The 16,674-nt window shown below is 45.8% G+C and overlaps 1 protein-coding gene across 1 annotated transcript in view; it reads right to left on the bottom strand.

Moving 5' to 3' along the window:
- Positions 1–533: 533 nt before the first annotated feature.
- The window catches only part of A2M (alpha-2-macroglobulin), a gene marked incomplete at its 3' end in the record, with an annotated part of 24,873 nt that continues 8,732 nt past the window's right edge, over positions 534–16,674 (bottom strand). The window contains exons 11-28 of the mRNA XM_010147110.1: positions 16,101–16,256; positions 14,451–14,678; positions 14,037–14,100; positions 13,005–13,147; positions 11,035–11,184; positions 10,199–10,369; positions 9,431–9,572; positions 7,623–7,731; positions 7,052–7,280; positions 6,674–6,797; positions 5,909–6,030; positions 4,567–4,618; positions 3,952–4,035; positions 3,356–3,532; positions 2,763–2,847; positions 1,469–1,625; positions 1,059–1,133; positions 534–773 (exon numbers count right to left, since the gene is read on the bottom strand). Of these exons, the coding sequence (XP_010145412.1) occupies positions 534–773; positions 1,059–1,133; positions 1,469–1,625; positions 2,763–2,847; positions 3,356–3,532; positions 3,952–4,035; positions 4,567–4,618; positions 5,909–6,030; positions 6,674–6,797; positions 7,052–7,280; positions 7,623–7,731; positions 9,431–9,572; positions 10,199–10,369; positions 11,035–11,184; positions 13,005–13,147; positions 14,037–14,100; positions 14,451–14,678; positions 16,101–16,256 (2,508 nt within the window). The remainder of the gene's footprint in view (positions 774–1,058; positions 1,134–1,468; positions 1,626–2,762; positions 2,848–3,355; positions 3,533–3,951; positions 4,036–4,566; positions 4,619–5,908; positions 6,031–6,673; positions 6,798–7,051; positions 7,281–7,622; positions 7,732–9,430; positions 9,573–10,198; positions 10,370–11,034; positions 11,185–13,004; positions 13,148–14,036; positions 14,101–14,450; positions 14,679–16,100; positions 16,257–16,674) is intronic.

Below are 16,674 nucleotides of genomic sequence, written 5' to 3'. Positions count from 1 at the left end.
CAGTTGTTAGTAGCAAGTACTTATTGAATGGCAGTTGTTGATCTGCTGTCGCTCCACTTCAGGGGACGGAGCCTCCACAGTGCATTTCTCCTGGAGGATGAAATGGGAAGGGTTAGGCAAGTCTTTGCTTGCTGCAACTCGTCTGATGCTGCTGAGGCTCAGTCCTCAGGCCTGGATACCACATTGGCCTGGACTCCGGATTCATGGAGGCACTTATGGGCTTGAGCCCCAGCAGAGCACCAGGCTGGCACTACTTCCCTTGGAGAGCAGAGATGGCGGGGTTGTGCAGTGACCAGCTCTGTGAGTAGGCAAGTCTTTGCTTGCTGCAACTCGTCTGATGCTGCTGAGGCTCAGTCCTCAGGCCTGGATACCACATTGGCCTGGACTCCGGATTCATGGAGGCACTTATGGGCTTGAGCCCCAGCAGAGCACCAGGCTGGCACTACTTCCCTTGGAGAGCAGAGATGGCGGGGTTGTGCAGTGACCAGCTCTGTGAGGCAAAATGCCCCAACGACTGTGAGCTTGATAGTCACCTGCAGGTTGAAAAGGCAAAAGGTGCTGAGGATATTTCCTTCATAGCCAGAGATGGTGCACCGGGAGCACTCACCCTTTTTCACAGCTTCCTTTTCAAGTGAGCCAAGCAATGCCTTCCGCTTCTCCTCCTTCCCTGCCAGGGCGAAGGCGTATGCCATCAGTGCCTTGGTGTACACGTGGTTTTCTTTCTCATTTGCTGCTGTTTCCAGGCAGAACAGAGCGTTACGCACCACTGAGTGCTGGGGAGAGATAACCAGTGATTAGAAGGGTAGGGAGAAATTAGTGGTTTGCCTTACTTATGACACATCATTCCACTGAACTCTGTTGCAAGGTCTGCCAGAGTGGGGTCCTGGAACAAATATGGTACAATGTTCCAGAAATGCCAAAATTGAGAACAGAGAAGTCTTATATCACAGGGCTCAACATCCAAGTCCTTTTTCCAATCTGGAGCAAATTTTGGGCAGTACTGTGTCATCATAGACTGAGACAACATAAGTGTCTCAAATTGGGGTGCAGCCACGTACGGTTACAGGCAGAGGAATCTCCAGCAGTGCAATAGTGATGTAGGCTGTCAGTGAGACCTCGTTGTCCACTCCACCCTGCAGGGAAACAGAAAGGTAGATGTTTTCCCCACCGAGCTTGTTATCTTCAGCCTTTTCTCCCCTTACTGTGGGAATAGTTTATTGTAGACTATTATCTTGCCTCCTTCCTTTTCCAGCTGATGTATAAGTATCAGTACCACTTGTAAAGTCCAGGCAGCCTTCATTCTCCTTTCTATTGTGGCGATGATACAGAATGGCTTTTGGCTCCCTAATTCTTGCCATTGGCATGGCAATTTCCTATCTGCCTGTATGATCAAGAAGCTCAACTGGACCCATCTGACTTATGGCCAAGTTATAGCCTTACAAAAAAAACAGCCACGCAGGTATGTTACCTTCATGGCGTTGTTCAGGAGTGTCCCAGAACTGTGGAAACAGCCGTTCTCCTTCTGTTTGTAGGACAGCCAGACCAAAGAATCCTGGATGTGCTTTTCATCTATGAAGATGTGAGGCCGGGCCTGGGCAAAGGACTTGAGGACAAAGGCTGTGAGCCTGTAAAGGAGAAAGAACAGTGAAGGGCCTGTTGTCCATCTCAGGTGACCGAGCCCATGTGAACATCAACTCTCTGGAAAAAAGCAAGAAGGCCTGGGCAACTACAGGCCTATTATTCAGACAACATGTATATTATATCTTCACCTCAAAAAATCTGTCAAAAAACTTGATGTCTTGAGCCTCTCCTGGCTCATAAACCCTTGCGATCCCTTTGTGTTGAAGCTGCTGTTTGAAGGACAGTGATCACTGATCTGTAGCTAAACACATCTCCTTGGAAAAAGTAGTGAATAGCATGCCAATTAGCTCAACATCTGCGTTACATAATACTCAAAATTACATATATATATAAGAATAATTATATCCCTGCCTGCTAATGGTCTGCTGGCAGGACTCTTGCACTAGAAATCCATGCCTCGTGTTTTGCAGAACTCCCTAGAGAGTCAAAGTAAAGAATATGTTAAAAAAAATTTTGCTAGAGTTTACAAGCAGTTACGGAAAAAAAGCAGGCACGTGGCGAGAAGCCAACATGCTGTCAAGAGCCAAGTACCGTTTCAGAAATTAAAGCAAACTGAAGGTGATGAAATCATCCGTTCTGAACCTTACCTAAAGTTAAAAACTCATGGCAATGATATGCTGCAGCAACTCAAAGCTTTGCAGTCAGTCACACTGGCAACACACACATTCCTCCAGGCTGTCTTAGCTTAGTAACACACACTCTTGACAAAAACCCCCATACAGCACTGCTCTTCAATTATCATCCTTTCCACATATATGGAAACACCTTTCCCAGATGCCTCCTCAGCAGATGCTACTCTAGAAGAGATGTCATTACAACTCTTCAGCCTTTCTCAGTCAGGATGTGAAATCCCTGCTCCCTTCTTCCACAACTTATCTCCATTTCCTTTTTGTCTGTTATGGTCCTCAGAGCTGCTGGTGGGAGGATGAGCTTCAGCTACATAACTGGCTGTTGCGGCCTATTTCATCAAGTAGAAGGCAGCACTGGTACCACCCCAGCTCTGGAAACCCTGCTGGCCTACAACAGCATTTCCTATTTACTGTCATGCATCGTTTGTTATAAATGTGTAGCTGAGAAAGCGGGAGCATACAGGGGAGGCACAGGGGACATTGAAATCTCACCAGGTGTTCCCCACTTGGCCATAACGTGGTCCAAAGGTACTGTAAGAGCCATCTGGGTGCTTGAAGTTCAGCTGCCTCTGATAACCTGCAATGGAGAGTTAAAGTGAATTCAGATGGCAGAGAAAGTCTGTTGAGGGATGGGGGATCAGAAAAACAGCTGTACTGGCAAAAGCAAAGGAGAGAGGAGTAGGTCAGTCCTATCCTAGCCAATAAGAAGTACTGATACATCCCCATCTCCATGCACTGCTTGTACTGCATGAGGAGAAGCAACACCTGCCTTTCTTCAGAAGGAAGGCACAACATATTAATGACAATGGACAAGTCCCAGAAGCAGGTCCCCTGACAACTGTGCACTGCATTGCAACACAATTGGGAGGTAGAGAAAAGTGGGCACAATGATCAGGCACCCTGATGCTTAAGCAACAGAAAATAATAAAGGAAAAAGCAATGACGGGCCTTTTAAGACATACAGCAGAGACCGTCTGTGCATGAGAGAAGCTGTCTTTACACATCTGGCCAACATTGGGCCGAACCACCCCAGGCCGCATCTGGAAAAAAGTCAAAGCAGAAGCAAAAGCCAAGTCCCAGCTCACCGCTCACTAAGTATCCGATGGCCTTGGATTTGATCTCCTCACTCAGCTGCCCTGTCTTGTTCAGATAGTCCAGGACGTAGATGTTGGGTGCAAACAGGACCATGTTCTGCTCCCCACAGCCAAACGGCATCTGGAGGAGCTGGTGCAGGTTCTGCATGGCAGTGCCCATGATGTCACCTGGGGAGTAGGAGATACCAGCGGGTTATTTGTTAATAGAGGGTTAAAAGAGGGTTTTGTTAATCTCGGGGCTGGCTGTCAGCATCAGAGGGAGCTACTGAACGAGAGAAGCAGAATATGACAGAGAAGAACAAAAGAAAATCTGGATTGATAATGATCCTGGAATGAGACACAGAACAGCAGAGGAAAAGAGGAAAATGAGAGATAGTTTAAGGCACTGGAGAAGAACCCTGAACAAAAAGGACTTGCAAGAAAGGGGAAAAGGAAGAGCACAAATGGAAGGAAAATTGCTTGAGACAGAAGGGATGGAAGGCAGGAGTAGGGTGTCCTGGAAACCAGGAGAAAAAGCTGTGAGATACGACACCAGCAGAGAGGGGCAGAAACAGCACGTGATTCTTTCTCCCGGGGTGCTCACTCACCCAGCACTGAGAAATACGCTCTGCCTGAGTCTTCTACCACGTTTGAGGGGAGCATCAGGGAAAACTTCTCTTTCACAGGCACTCCTGAGAGAGAAAGAAGACCCAAACAGCTTGAATGAGCACCAAGAAAAGGAAAATGGAGGGGGCCTCAGTGGGACATCAGGAACATTTCTTATTAGAAATGCCCTGACTTCAGCCACTTTGTTTTTCCCTGACTATAAGGCAACCTGCACATGAAACCACCCCTAGCCACTGTTAGGCACTGTAGATCACACGTTTACAGCTTTTTCCTTGGTGCACTAGAAACCAGAAGACAGCACTTCTAAGTCCAGTGTCAGCACACAGGAGAACAAAGATGCAAACTTTGTTTTGACAGTCATGCTAAATCTGTCCTAGCTCATACCTTGATGCTTAGGCAAGTTGATCCATTCTCTATGGCTTTCTGCTGTCTTAGGTGTCAGACTCCCAACTGATGAGGTATGTTTTGACTACCTAAAAGTATCAGCCTATCTGTCTGGAATATGATAGATGCACTGCTATGGTCCTCCTCCAGGCACATCCCACCCATCAAACCACACAGGAACAAACTGAGAGGGTGGAGAGAGAGAACTTTACCTTTTACACAGAGCACAGAGTTCTGGGTTGTTTCCTTCTCAACTCCTTCAGGCTTGGATGGGATGAAGGAAAACAAGAGAGGTGAGAAGTTAGAGAGACAGGAAATAAGGATGGACAGAGGAATCCTTAAGAAGGACAGAGCGATACTAGAAAAGAAAAATGAGTGAGAACTGGAGTAGTAGAGGCAGTCACAAACACTCACTGAAATACAGAGCTCTGAAATATTTTAAGCAAGTTAAAGAAACATGATCCTAAGTGATTGGTGTACATGGAGGAAGGACAGAAAAAGGGGAGGGAGAACACTGCAGCACAACCTGTAACTATTATATGCAGCAAGAGACACAACATCTTTCTAACAAAAGGACTGCAGCATTACAGCAAGTGCTTTTGTTAGCAAAAGCTCAGAGTAGCTCTGGAGGGCTGTCCTGAAGAGCTGTCTGCAGTGCTATTTATCATAATGCTGCAGATGCTTTAGGGGAAAAAAAAAGTGTCGTTGATAATGCAAGGGGAAGATGTTGTGCACTGTAATATGTGGTGACACTACTGATACCATACAACACATTAGGCAAGCGTTAGGGTTTTTATGATAGAAAAGGGAAGAACATAGATTCTACCTGCCAGATTACCACACCCAGTATAATAAACTAGCATTTTCCTGTAAAGGATATGCAATACTGCCACATAGCATTTCCTTCTATACTACATAGCATCATTGACTCTTCTTGACACAAGAAATAGATAAGCTGTAAAATTTTAGCATGTTTTCATGGACTTTTATATTATATGGAGTTTTGAGGGGACTTCTTTACAAAGTCACATTCCTTCGAATTCCCACAGGTGCTTATGACTCCTCCACATTCATCCTGGTGCCAGACTACAGCAGCAAACCAGAACTGCCTAACATTCAGCTTAAGAGGCCATTTGCTTGGCCACTCAGCTGGCATTGAGGCAGCCTGTGTAAAGACAGTGTATTGAAATAGGTGACAGGTAGGAGATAAAGGGCAGGATGGGTCAGAGTAAGAGTCCTGCCACAGTAGGGGGTAGGAGAATTTAAGAGTTTGGGAGACACTCTGTTATTACACTGTGTTATTAAGTTGTAGTCTTTATGCAGTTCGGCCAAAGTATAAAGATGATGTAAGGCCACCGTGTCACCATGCTGCAGAGTGATCTCATGGAATCATAGACTGGCCCAGGTTGGAAGGGACCTTGAAAGTTCAACTGGTCCAATATTTATGGGAAAGGGGGCCTAAATGACATTATCTAGCACCCTGTCCAGTCGCATCACGACATAGGCTCTAGCCTGTGAGAAAGCTCAGTCCTCCCCTTCCCACAGACCACATACCTCCACCAGCAGCTGTCTGATGACCGTGTCCTTCCGCCCTTTCTCAGGGGTCTCCACGATGGCGTTCCCGCAGGGCTGCTGGTTCTTCAGGGCCTCAGTGCTCACCGAGAACTCCACCTGCCCTGGAGAAAGCAGGGGTCAGCCAGCCCTGCTGGGCAGTGCCAGGTGATGGAAGTCACTGCCACTTCCAGTTTCAACCTGCAGGCCCATGGATAGGGATTTCCTATGACACCTGGGCCCTGCTTCTTTCCCGCAAGAACATAGCTATTTGTATCAGAAGCCATCCTGGAGCAGATGAGCTGCACTGCCATTGAAAAGTGACTTTATTTTGGTGCCTGTTTTCCAGAACCTGGGACACCACAGTGGTGGGACTCACCAGCCCCACTGCTGTCCAGCACACTGCTACCCAGCATGCACACCAGAGTCGCTACCACAGCACACAGAAACAAGTGTGAAGGACCCATGGGGTAACCATCTAATCTCAGGGAGGGATGGTGCTGACAGAGCATCCCTGCTGGCCAGCGGCATCTCTGCTTTCAGGAGGTGTTGTCCAAGGGCTGTAAGGCTTAGTATCGCATGTGGTGCCAGACGTGGCTGTGGACACTGGGAGTCCACTAAGCTTTGCCTCTTAAGTAACCCCAGATGAGACAGACAGACAGCTGCAGTGCTTCCTAGGAAACGCTGTTGCTTTAACACCCAATACTGAATGGGCAGAACAGCCCAGAGAAACCCCCCCTGCAGTTTTCAGCACTCTGAGGCATTTACCTAGAGATTTGGGAGTCACCAGCCAAGCCACAGTTTTCCTCCCATTTTCACAGAGACAATGAGATTCTTCTTCCTTTTTCACCGGAGTAGCCAGGAAATTAGACTGAGCCAGAGTCACACTGACCTGCCAGTTGTAGAGAGAGGTGCAGTCAGGGAAGGGTGATCGTGAGAGACAGGGAGCTAGGAAGCCATAGCAATAGCTAATTCTTCAGTAGCAAAGGAGCAGCGAGTGGACTTGTAGGTTCTGCGTTAGGAGGAATAATGTAAAAACCTCAGGGGTGAAGGGTCTAGGGCTGCTCAGAGATAAGAAGGCTAGGTGAAGACAGGAGGTGTACGGAAAGGTACACAAGTACAGAGCAGGACTTAAACCTTCCTTACCCTGATGCAGGCGGTGAGGTAGTTGAAAACGGTGGCTTTCAGTGTGAAGGACTCACCACGCACTACGGAGTAGGGCATGGTGAGCTCTACAAAGAAGGGCTGGAAGGCTCTGAGGGACACTGTCGGGGACAGGCCAAAGCCCCTCTCTGCTGACGTGCAGAATGCATTGGCTTTCCACTCGGTGATGGTGTCAGGGATGGTCACATCTAGATCAGCATTCCCCTCAGAGCTGGTGAAGCACAGACAACAAGGACAGAAGTATTACTTTTATGGCATTTTGGTGACTATCTGTACCCCCTTCAGCCTTCAGAACAGTGCTGCCTATGTGAACTTTGGGCTTAGTATGTTTGTTACTGTAGGGTCACCCCACATCTTCTTCCAGATCCACCACCACTCCTCGGACAAACCTAACCATGGCTGAAGGCAATTCCATCTCAGAGGATTGACAAGAGATGTCTGCAAACAATGAAGGACTTTTTGCATTGAAAATACTTGGCAAGCATGGGTATTTGTGTTTTCACCTTATAACCCACTTTTATTAAAAAGGAAGAAACTAGCCCAAGGTTCTCACCTTATAGATACTAAACTCCAAATCCAAGTTTCTGGAAAATACTTTCGGACTGTCTCTGTCAGTTCTTCAGGAGTGCTTAACATGTTATAACGTCTATTATCCTGAATGCCTGAATATGATGAGACAAAAATCAGCTACTGATAGTTCCAAACAAGCAAAATCAACATCAGCATCATGCTTCGGTCCGAGAAAGCGGCACTCTGTGTGGCTGTCAGAAGCTGTGCTGGCAGCAGATGTTTGCTGTGGCTGTAGTAAGCACAGGTACCCACAGCAGTGAAGGTTCAGAATCAGAGCTTATTAGCGAGAGCTAGCATTCCAATATTTCCCACTGGTCTCCAGTGAACCCAAAGTTTGTGAGGTGGCACTTCACAAGGTTAAAACAAGGATGTTAGTGCAAAGAGCTGTTTATGACTTTCTGTGCAAGCAGCCTTTTCCCTTTCAGGTACAGTCTTAACATGACCTCCTTCTCCATTTATCAGGCCAGCCAGCAATGGTACATCCCTCTGTTGCAGTGGTTTTTGTAGGGTCATTGTGATGCAGAAAAGCATCTCCCTGCCAAATCTATAGTCTCCTCAAGAACTAAGCTGAAGGTGATCAAACTGAAGCATGCAGTTGGAATTTGGGAGGGGTAAAAATAGACTTTTTGACTAAAATAAAATTTTCACATGCAAAAATTATTCCCAAGAAAATATTCTGAGTTTGGGATGAAATTTGGTAAAAAATACACCTTTGTTTTACTTTGGTTTTGAACAACTGGGAAACAAAGATAGGGTGGGTAGGACTTGGTTTGTTTGGCTTTTACAAACAGAAATACACCCAAACTTATAAAGAAGAAAATTTCTTAGCTAAATGCTAGTTTTGGTCATCTTTACTTTGTCTAAATTAATGGCTACATGTAGATAAAAATTGTGTAGGTAGCAAGCGCCCACACTATCTGTGCCATGGGCACCTCCAGGGTCTGAGGAGGTCTCAGGGCACGAGTGAAAGATGCTGTCAGAGCTGTATCACATAGCTCCTGGTAAGAGCGACAGGTGGCTTGCTTGCATTTATCTATCATGATATTTCAGTCTTCTTACTGCTTCTATTCCAGTTTACAATAATTAAAGAGCCTCTATCCTGCACCTTAGCAACTTGTGTCAGAAGTTGGAATTTTCTTAAAACTGGACGTGTACAACAGCACAGGTTCTTGTGCCAAGGGAAAACTCTCTGAATCAGTTATCCAGCTAGAAGAGTTTAGATGATTGTCTATGATATTTCCCTTCATATGAGAATGAAGGGTGATGTGGCCAATTCTGTTGCCCAAACAGCTACAGTGTAAAATACTTCAGAAATAAGATGGGTCCATTTCAGACTTGATTTCTGCCACTTGCATCTTACCATTCTAAGCCTCCAAAATCTACCAACTTGTCACTGAAAGTGCCTAACACTGAGTGAGTCAATGAGGGCAGGCTGAAGAAGATATTGGAGACCCCTTAAGTGATATCTAGGAAAAAAATTCTAATGCAAAAGCCTAGTGAACGGATAATTAAGCAGCAGAATATCCTCTGCTATGTCAGAATTTTTGAAAACTACCTGGTTCCACTGACTCAAAGAGTGGAGTTATCAAAGCTTGTCTGTAGACCTTCACAACCCAGCAAAAGAGAGATGTCCCACACTCATGCAGAAGCTGACATCTGTGAACCCACTATTTCAGTACTACTTCCAAGGGTTCAGTCCACAATCCCAGCTCTTGTTTTGAGTATTCACCCCAAAATACAGACACGATCTCTGTTCAGAACAGAGGTGATAACCAGACCCAGTTCCTTTACCGCTTGCCCTCATTGCATGTATAGATGCTCCAGCCCCGACTGAAGGTGATACAAGGCGGGCTGCTTCAGGGACGTAATGCTCCGTGCTGCAGTACCAAGGTTTCCTCACCTTGGTATTTGTGAAAATCTTTAAACCCATTTCCTATGGGAGAGAAATCCAACATGACTTTTTGATACAGATTCCTATTGAGATTTACAGAGCAAACCTGATATTGGTATTTCACTGCCTGAAAAGGAGAAGCTGTTACTGTCTGGGGATTGGACCTGGAGCTGAACCCCCCGACCCCAGGTCTGGCTGCCTGGATGGCTCAAAGAGACCAAAGTATAGATCTCCTTTGTTTCTAGGGCATTGGTTCCAGTCCAATTCCAGCCTAGGGGTCAGGATGAGCCAGGGAGTAAATATAGTTTTCTCTCTGGAAGGAAATGTCTGTGGCTGTGATGCAGCTCAAGGCTGTATTGATTTATTTGAGGTAACTGTTATGGTACAGGATTGTTTACCTCTTGTTAGAACCTCATTTCAAGTCAACCTCAAAGCTTTTCCTGTGAGAGGAAAACTTTGAGACTGATCCCTTTTCCACCAAGCTGGGAGCAAAGCTAGCAATACAGGTGAAGCTTATGACTCACTGAAGTTGCCCCTGAGTAAAAATTAGTGTCAGATCATTCAAATTCACAAACTCTTCCCTTGTTATGTTTCATCATGCCACAGAAGGCTTAAGCATTCTCAGCCCTTCTCCCACTCTACTCCCTAACCATGCAAGAGGGCTATACCTTCAGGATGCTGTAAGTGTCCTCTTCATTTGTCTCCACTACTGGAGAATAGGTAATCCCATTCAAAACTATCTTCTTCAAGGGGACACAATTCTCCAGGGGCTCCTCCGAGAGCGTATCTGGTCCATAGTGATAGTCATGCAATTCCTTCACTGGCAGCAAGCTATATACCTAGGCAGAGCAAGCCAGGGTATTTGGCATTTTCAGTGTACACTGTCACAAAACACAACTGAGGGAGTTGTATGCAAGCACTGTTAACAGTCACATCACCCACACATACATCTACATTGCCATGGTGCTCCCTGTGGTGGGAGCAATGGGAATTTAGGAGTCAAAGGGATCCAAATTTGGAAATACTGCCTCTTCTCTATGGACAGCATGTTACTCTGGTTACTGTGGCTGAAATACATGAAAAATGACATTGGCCAGCCCATCTGCAGTCCTTTGACTCTTCTAAGGGATTGTTATTTGTTGCTTGCCATGAGGGGAGTTAAAAAAAAAAAGTGTTCATTGACACTTCCAGACGCTAGTCCAAGAATACTAATCCATGACTGGAGAGAATAACTGAAAAATCATTACGAAATTCAACAGTGTTTGGATTTGGCCAAGAGAAGCAGTCGCCTTAAAAGATCTTCCTAATTGCCATCCCTACAGTTGCACAAAACCCTTAAGAACTGCTGCCCAGTTCTCCTATTTTTTCCCACTGAAGAAAGGCAAGAAACAGCACAGGGCAGCTTTCCTGTGTCAGCACTAACAAGAGGGACTGTTCACTGTTTTCACCCCATCATCAGTTGCTCTGACCAGGGTTCGAGTTGCTCCACTGACTGAGCACTTACGGAGCTGGATGACAGGTCAGCTTCAGGTTTCATGAGGAGAACACTCTTGTCCACAGCACGGACAGCGCAGAGGGAGTTCGGGGAGGCTCTGAACAGCAAGTGAGCATCGGAAGAAGGCAGGCCTTCAGAAGGAGAGAAGCTCAAATCCACCTGTAGCCACAGGAAAAGCTATGTCACAGGTACCCTACCCTTGCAGGGTTTTCCCTCCAGTTGAGTGCATCAGTTTCAACCTTACAAAGCCCACATATGCACACACTCTCCCTCTGTGCTACTCTAGAGCTGGATATCCTTCCTGCAGTGCCACAGGAGTCAGCACAGTTCTTGGCAACTTCAAGCATCACAATTGCTTATAAAACTTTCAAGGCAGTTTTGGGTTTTATGGCCTCTGTGAACATGATGGGATAATCCCATATAGTGGCTAGATCTGTTCAGGCAGCTGGGCATGGTCTTGAATCAGGTCCAGTCTCTGTATTGCACCCAGATACTGTATGTGGAGAGAAGACCATGCCTGGCAGATTCTTTGGTAACATGAGAAGCAGCGATGCCCTGGAGCAAAATTGCAATATCTACTGGCTGGTAATGATTCTGAAGAACTGGCCTGCTGGTTGAGGCCTGCCAGATTTGTATGCCTTCCCCAAACCCTAACTCACAACTCTAACAACCAACTATCAACCTCTGTCTTGCAAGTTCTTGCTAGCCTAAGTTGTTTTCATCACCATCTCACATGACTTTGTAATAAGATGGATAACCTGCATAAGACTTCCCTCTCCTCAGCAGCACAAACCCTCTGATAACAGGAAATGATCAAAGCATCCTCAGAGTAAACATGTTCCCTGGCAAGGCAGCATCAGCTTGCAGCCTCCCTCATGTCCCAGCCAGACCACAGCGTGCCTTCTAGTGACACATCCCACTTCTCCCAGGGTAGACTCTAATCATGAGACTGCAAAAGCAATATTCCTCAGGAAATGTCAGAACAAGGGCTGTACCAAGCCTGCTACTAGAAAAACTGTCTAGCATACAGAAAGCCCAAAGTCTGTCCTATCTGGACCGACAACAGGATGCTTTCAGAGAGGAAATAGTACCTAAGCACGTAAATCTCTTGGCACTTGGCTTGCACCTAGTCCTTAATGCAGTGCCTAGAATGACCTTTAATATATGAACCAAATGCAGGTGACCAAGCTCCTACAGTGACACAAGTCTTAAGAACCCATTTAGCTTGGGTTTTAGCAGGACAAGGGACTGCCTTTCACAGTGTCCTGTCTACTATTCTGAAGTCCCGACAGGCATTTTTGAGGTTATTTTCTTCTTAGAACTGCTCATACATCAATCTGCTCTTCTGCATAAGGAATGTGCGGGGCTATAAGAGAATCGAGGTCCACTTGCTCATAGAAAGAAGGCTTTATTTTTCTGCACTCCTTCAGTCTTGCCATTGCTGCTGAAGCACCACTGAGCATTGCTCGGCAGGTTTGGGCAAGGTTTATTTCCATTTACATACAACAGAAATTAAAACGACAGGATGAGATGTATGGCAGTTGAAAGATATGACAAGTATTAGCTTAACTTACTGGATTTGGTTTGTGTGTGTTTTATTTTTTGCTCCGTGACCACACAAGCAGCTTCCTCATTGCTGGAATAAGTTTGTGGGAATAGGAATGAAATAGATGAGTTGCACTATAGCATAAGACGTTTGGCCTCCCTTTTTTTACACAGGACCATCTGTAAGATCAGTGGCTGTGACTAGTTGCTAAGAGGGGTTTTATCAGTGTAGTCCCTGCTAACCCCTTTTTTCCAACAGCTAATCTGCAAGGTAGCACAAACCAGTAAGCCGTGAAGTTACCTAGAAAAATTGATAGGTGGCTTGTCCAGTTTTAGTAAATCTAAATAAATTAATTTAACCAGGCTAAATCTAAATGAATGAGCTTGACCACACTGCAGATTGATGGCTGTTCCCTCAAGAAGTGGACACTTACCTTATTGTTGAAACACTTTTCTACATTGAACTTGGTTGAATCAGCGATCACCTCCCTGCTGGGGACAGTGGTATAGACAAGCACTTGGGCCACTGGAGCAATATCAGCTTCTACAGGCAGCTGTAGCAAGAAGACCCCGTTGGCTAGCAAACAAAACAAGGGCAAAAAGTTAAGGTAGAATCACAGAATGGTTTGGGTTGGAAGGGACCTTAAAGATCATCTAGTCCAACCCCCCTGCCATGGGCAGGGACACCTTCCACTAGACCAGGTTGCTCCAAGCCTCATCCAGCCTGGCCTTGAACACTTCCAGGGATGAGGCATCCACAGCTTCTCTGGGCAACCTGTCCCAGTGCCTCACCACCCTCTCTGGGAAGAATTTCTTCCTCATATCTAATCTAAACCTCCCTGATTTCAATTTGTACCCATTACCCCTTGTCCTATCACTACAGGCCCTTGTAAAAAGTCCTCTCCCAGCACCCTTGTAGGCCCTTCAGGTACTGGAAAGCTGCAATGAGGTCTCCTCGGAGCCTCCTCTTCTCCAGGCTGAACAAGCCCAAGGTACAGGGAACCTGCTCTTGGAGCAGCCAAAATTCTAGGTTTGACTTTATGCTGAACTTCATCCTAGCTATGATGAAACTCCAGGCCTCCAAGTGGGATGAATTGATGCTCACAGAGATGCATAAGTCTCACTTTCTGATGGAAAAGGCGTATTCTGAGTCCTGGTTTTCGACCAGTGCATAAGCATGCTTGAATTTTGGTTCAGCTTCTTAAAACAGACCATCAGTCTGTGTCTCCTACAAGAACTGGAGCCCCAGAAATGCAGTGTCAGAAGAAAGACACCTGGCACAGGGGATTAGAGCAAATCTGTGCAAAGCCTAAATAAAGGCAGAGAAAAGAAAGCTCAAACTCTTCCCATAACTGTGGGGACAGAGAGCTGTGGATCCCTGAACTTCTGTGGAAACAGCCTGTATGTCTGCCACCGTTGCCTAGCCTCCCAGGACAGCGACAATTTGGTAGGGGAGAGAAACTCACCACTTTCCTGGTTGAAATCCAGAATGTGGGTGCCTGCTTGCTTAATGATTCCCTTGGCCATCACCTGAATGGAAGGAGAAACCCTGCTGTGATTGAGGTTATGCATAAGCCAGACCTTAAAGAGGGGACACTGAGAGCACAGCAACTGAGCTGTATGTCTGCTGCTGGCACCTTGCTCAGCTGCTCTCTGGCTCCCTGTAGCAGAATCCCAGTGCTCACCCAGGGAGCACTGGGACATGCTTCCTCTTCTGCTCCTAATGCAAACCTTCCTTTTTTGTGGGAAAAAGAACATATGAAGAATGATGGGAAAGTGTTTAGAGCCTGCTGTCACAAACCACAATTTCCACAATTTCCACGTCCAGCCCCCCCTACAATTACCAGTGTCACCCCACCATACAGCAGCTGCAAGCTTACCAGGTAGTAAAAGACGACTTTCTTTTGCTCTCCTATGGCCTCTGGAGTAAGGATATAGTGCACCTGGACCTCTGCGGAGGAGCCACAGCTTAGTGTCTCAGACTTGGGCTCGATTTTGAGAAAGCTCTTACTAGGAGAGTAAAAGCGCTTGAGTTGGAGATAGTCGCTTTCATAGTGTGGAACAACCCAGGAACGGTCATAGCAGTAGGGTTGCACTTTATGAGTTGCCTGGAAAAGAACATACACACATAGATCCTCCACGCAGGTGGCTGAACTGGAGCCAAAATTCATGGCCTAGTATGAAAGATTTGGTATCTTTAGTATTTAAGCAACAAAGTGGTCTACAAAACCAAACCAAACCAAACCAAACCAAACCAAACCAAACCAAACCAAACCAAACCAAAAGTTTGGTAGAGGCAAGACAGGGTGGTGGATCCTTAACATATCATTGGGAATGATCTCAATCCCAGAGCAGCTGGAGTTTGTCTCAAACAAGCTGAATAATATCAGTTGTTTGTTTACTGTCAGTATCACCTCAAGGGCTATTTATCCTAATGCCTTGCCCTCTCTAATATCCTGTTTGTTTAAAGAGAAGTTGATTTTCATTTTTCTTCTCAGTATTTGGGCTCAAGAAGGGGTGGTGCTGTTCATTTCAGAGATTACTAGTGCTAAGATCAAGCTAAGGATGCTGTGGAAAAGGAGGAAAATTCTCCACCTGAGAATTCAAAACTTAAATTGAATAGAAGTTTAGGAGCGGAGGGAGTTCAGGTCTTCCTAAAAATGAGAGCAAGGGGAAGATATTTAACATTTAGAAGGGTGCTGCTTCATCATTTCTTGTACCTCACATGCCTATATTTCCTTATCTTTCTCACTATATGTGGGAATTCTTGTCTTTCCTTTACCCTGCAAAATTCTGAAAACTGGAATCACCTAGTGGCAACTTCTGGATGATTTTTAATTATTTTAAGCTGTGACAAGAGAATCGTAGGGAGAGCAGCCAATACAATTCTAGACAATCTATCCTATTCCAGTGTGAGATATTAAAAAATGTGCATATTACACATATATTGAATTTTCCACTAACAAAAGGATGCTCATCAGCCCTTATTTTTTTCCCAGATAAAAAAATCTACACCAGGAAGAGAATTTTTGTGAATGGTTCATACTCTTTTTTCTTTATGGCAGGAAAACAAAAAAAGGGGGGGACAGCTGAGAAACTCAGAATGCTAAATAAAACCCTGAGAGATGCAGATTGCCTTAACTGACCACGAAGATATTTAGGTGCGACACTTGGGAAATCATTTAATTGAAAAGACAGTGAAGCACTAGTGGCACTCCAGCATGGGAGTTAGACCCACCCTTGAAACAGATTTGTCTAGGTAGGGCTGGTGGTCCTTTGGAGCACAATGGACTATTATGATCTCTTGATGTTCCTTGTATTTCTGCCAAGCAGAAATCAAGTACTTAGAAGCTAAGTGCAATTGTGACACAGCAACCAGGTTTGTTATATGACTATTTCCACCACACTGATGTCAAGGTTGGCACAACCAGGAACAAGAAGCTAAGTGCTTTTGCTTATATAGTAGAAACTTCAGGGGTCCACTTCCAGCCGTGGGTCACTTCTTCACCTCCTCTGCCTGCAGGACTCACCCTAATTCCAACAGAATCGAAGTGCAACATGGAAGTGTTCAGGGCAAACCGTGCCCTGCCCTCTTCATTTGTTGTGTAGTTGTTTTCCTGGCCTTGTAAAGAAATCCTCACGATTTCATTGGCGATTGGAGCACCAGAGCCATCCACTAGTTTCACCTGGAGGAGCAAACACAGTACAGTATAGAAGGAGAGAATGCCTGTCACCTGAGCAGACTGATAGACCACCAAGTAAGGATGTTTTGCTCATGTCAGACAAGGAAGCCCCCACTGCACTTCACACGTGCATCATTTATCTCTTTCAGAGAGAGCTGCAAACTTTCTGAATAATTTCTTTGGCCCTTTCTTATCCCACCTCTGGGTCAGCGGAGTGGACTTGGAGATTGCACTCACAGCCTTAAGCCTCCTATTAAACAGGAGTCTGGAAAAACAGAATTTTACTTGACTGGAGAAGTGGAAGCACAAAGGCGAAGGGGTAAGCAGAATGAGGGCTGTGCTCTCAGATGCTGCTCCCTGGTTTGAGAGCCAGCAGAGAAGAGGCCACAGGGATTAGCAGCACTGAGGTTCAGCAACCTTG

Source organism: Eurypyga helias, unplaced genomic scaffold (assembly GCF_000690775.1).
Source record: "Eurypyga helias isolate BGI_N326 unplaced genomic scaffold, ASM69077v1 scaffold4822, whole genome shotgun sequence".
NCBI classification, from domain to species: Eukaryota; Metazoa; Chordata; class Aves; order Eurypygiformes; family Eurypygidae; genus Eurypyga; species Eurypyga helias.
Note: the sequence above shows the minus strand (reverse complement) of the source record. Positions and strands in the feature narration are given on the sequence as shown.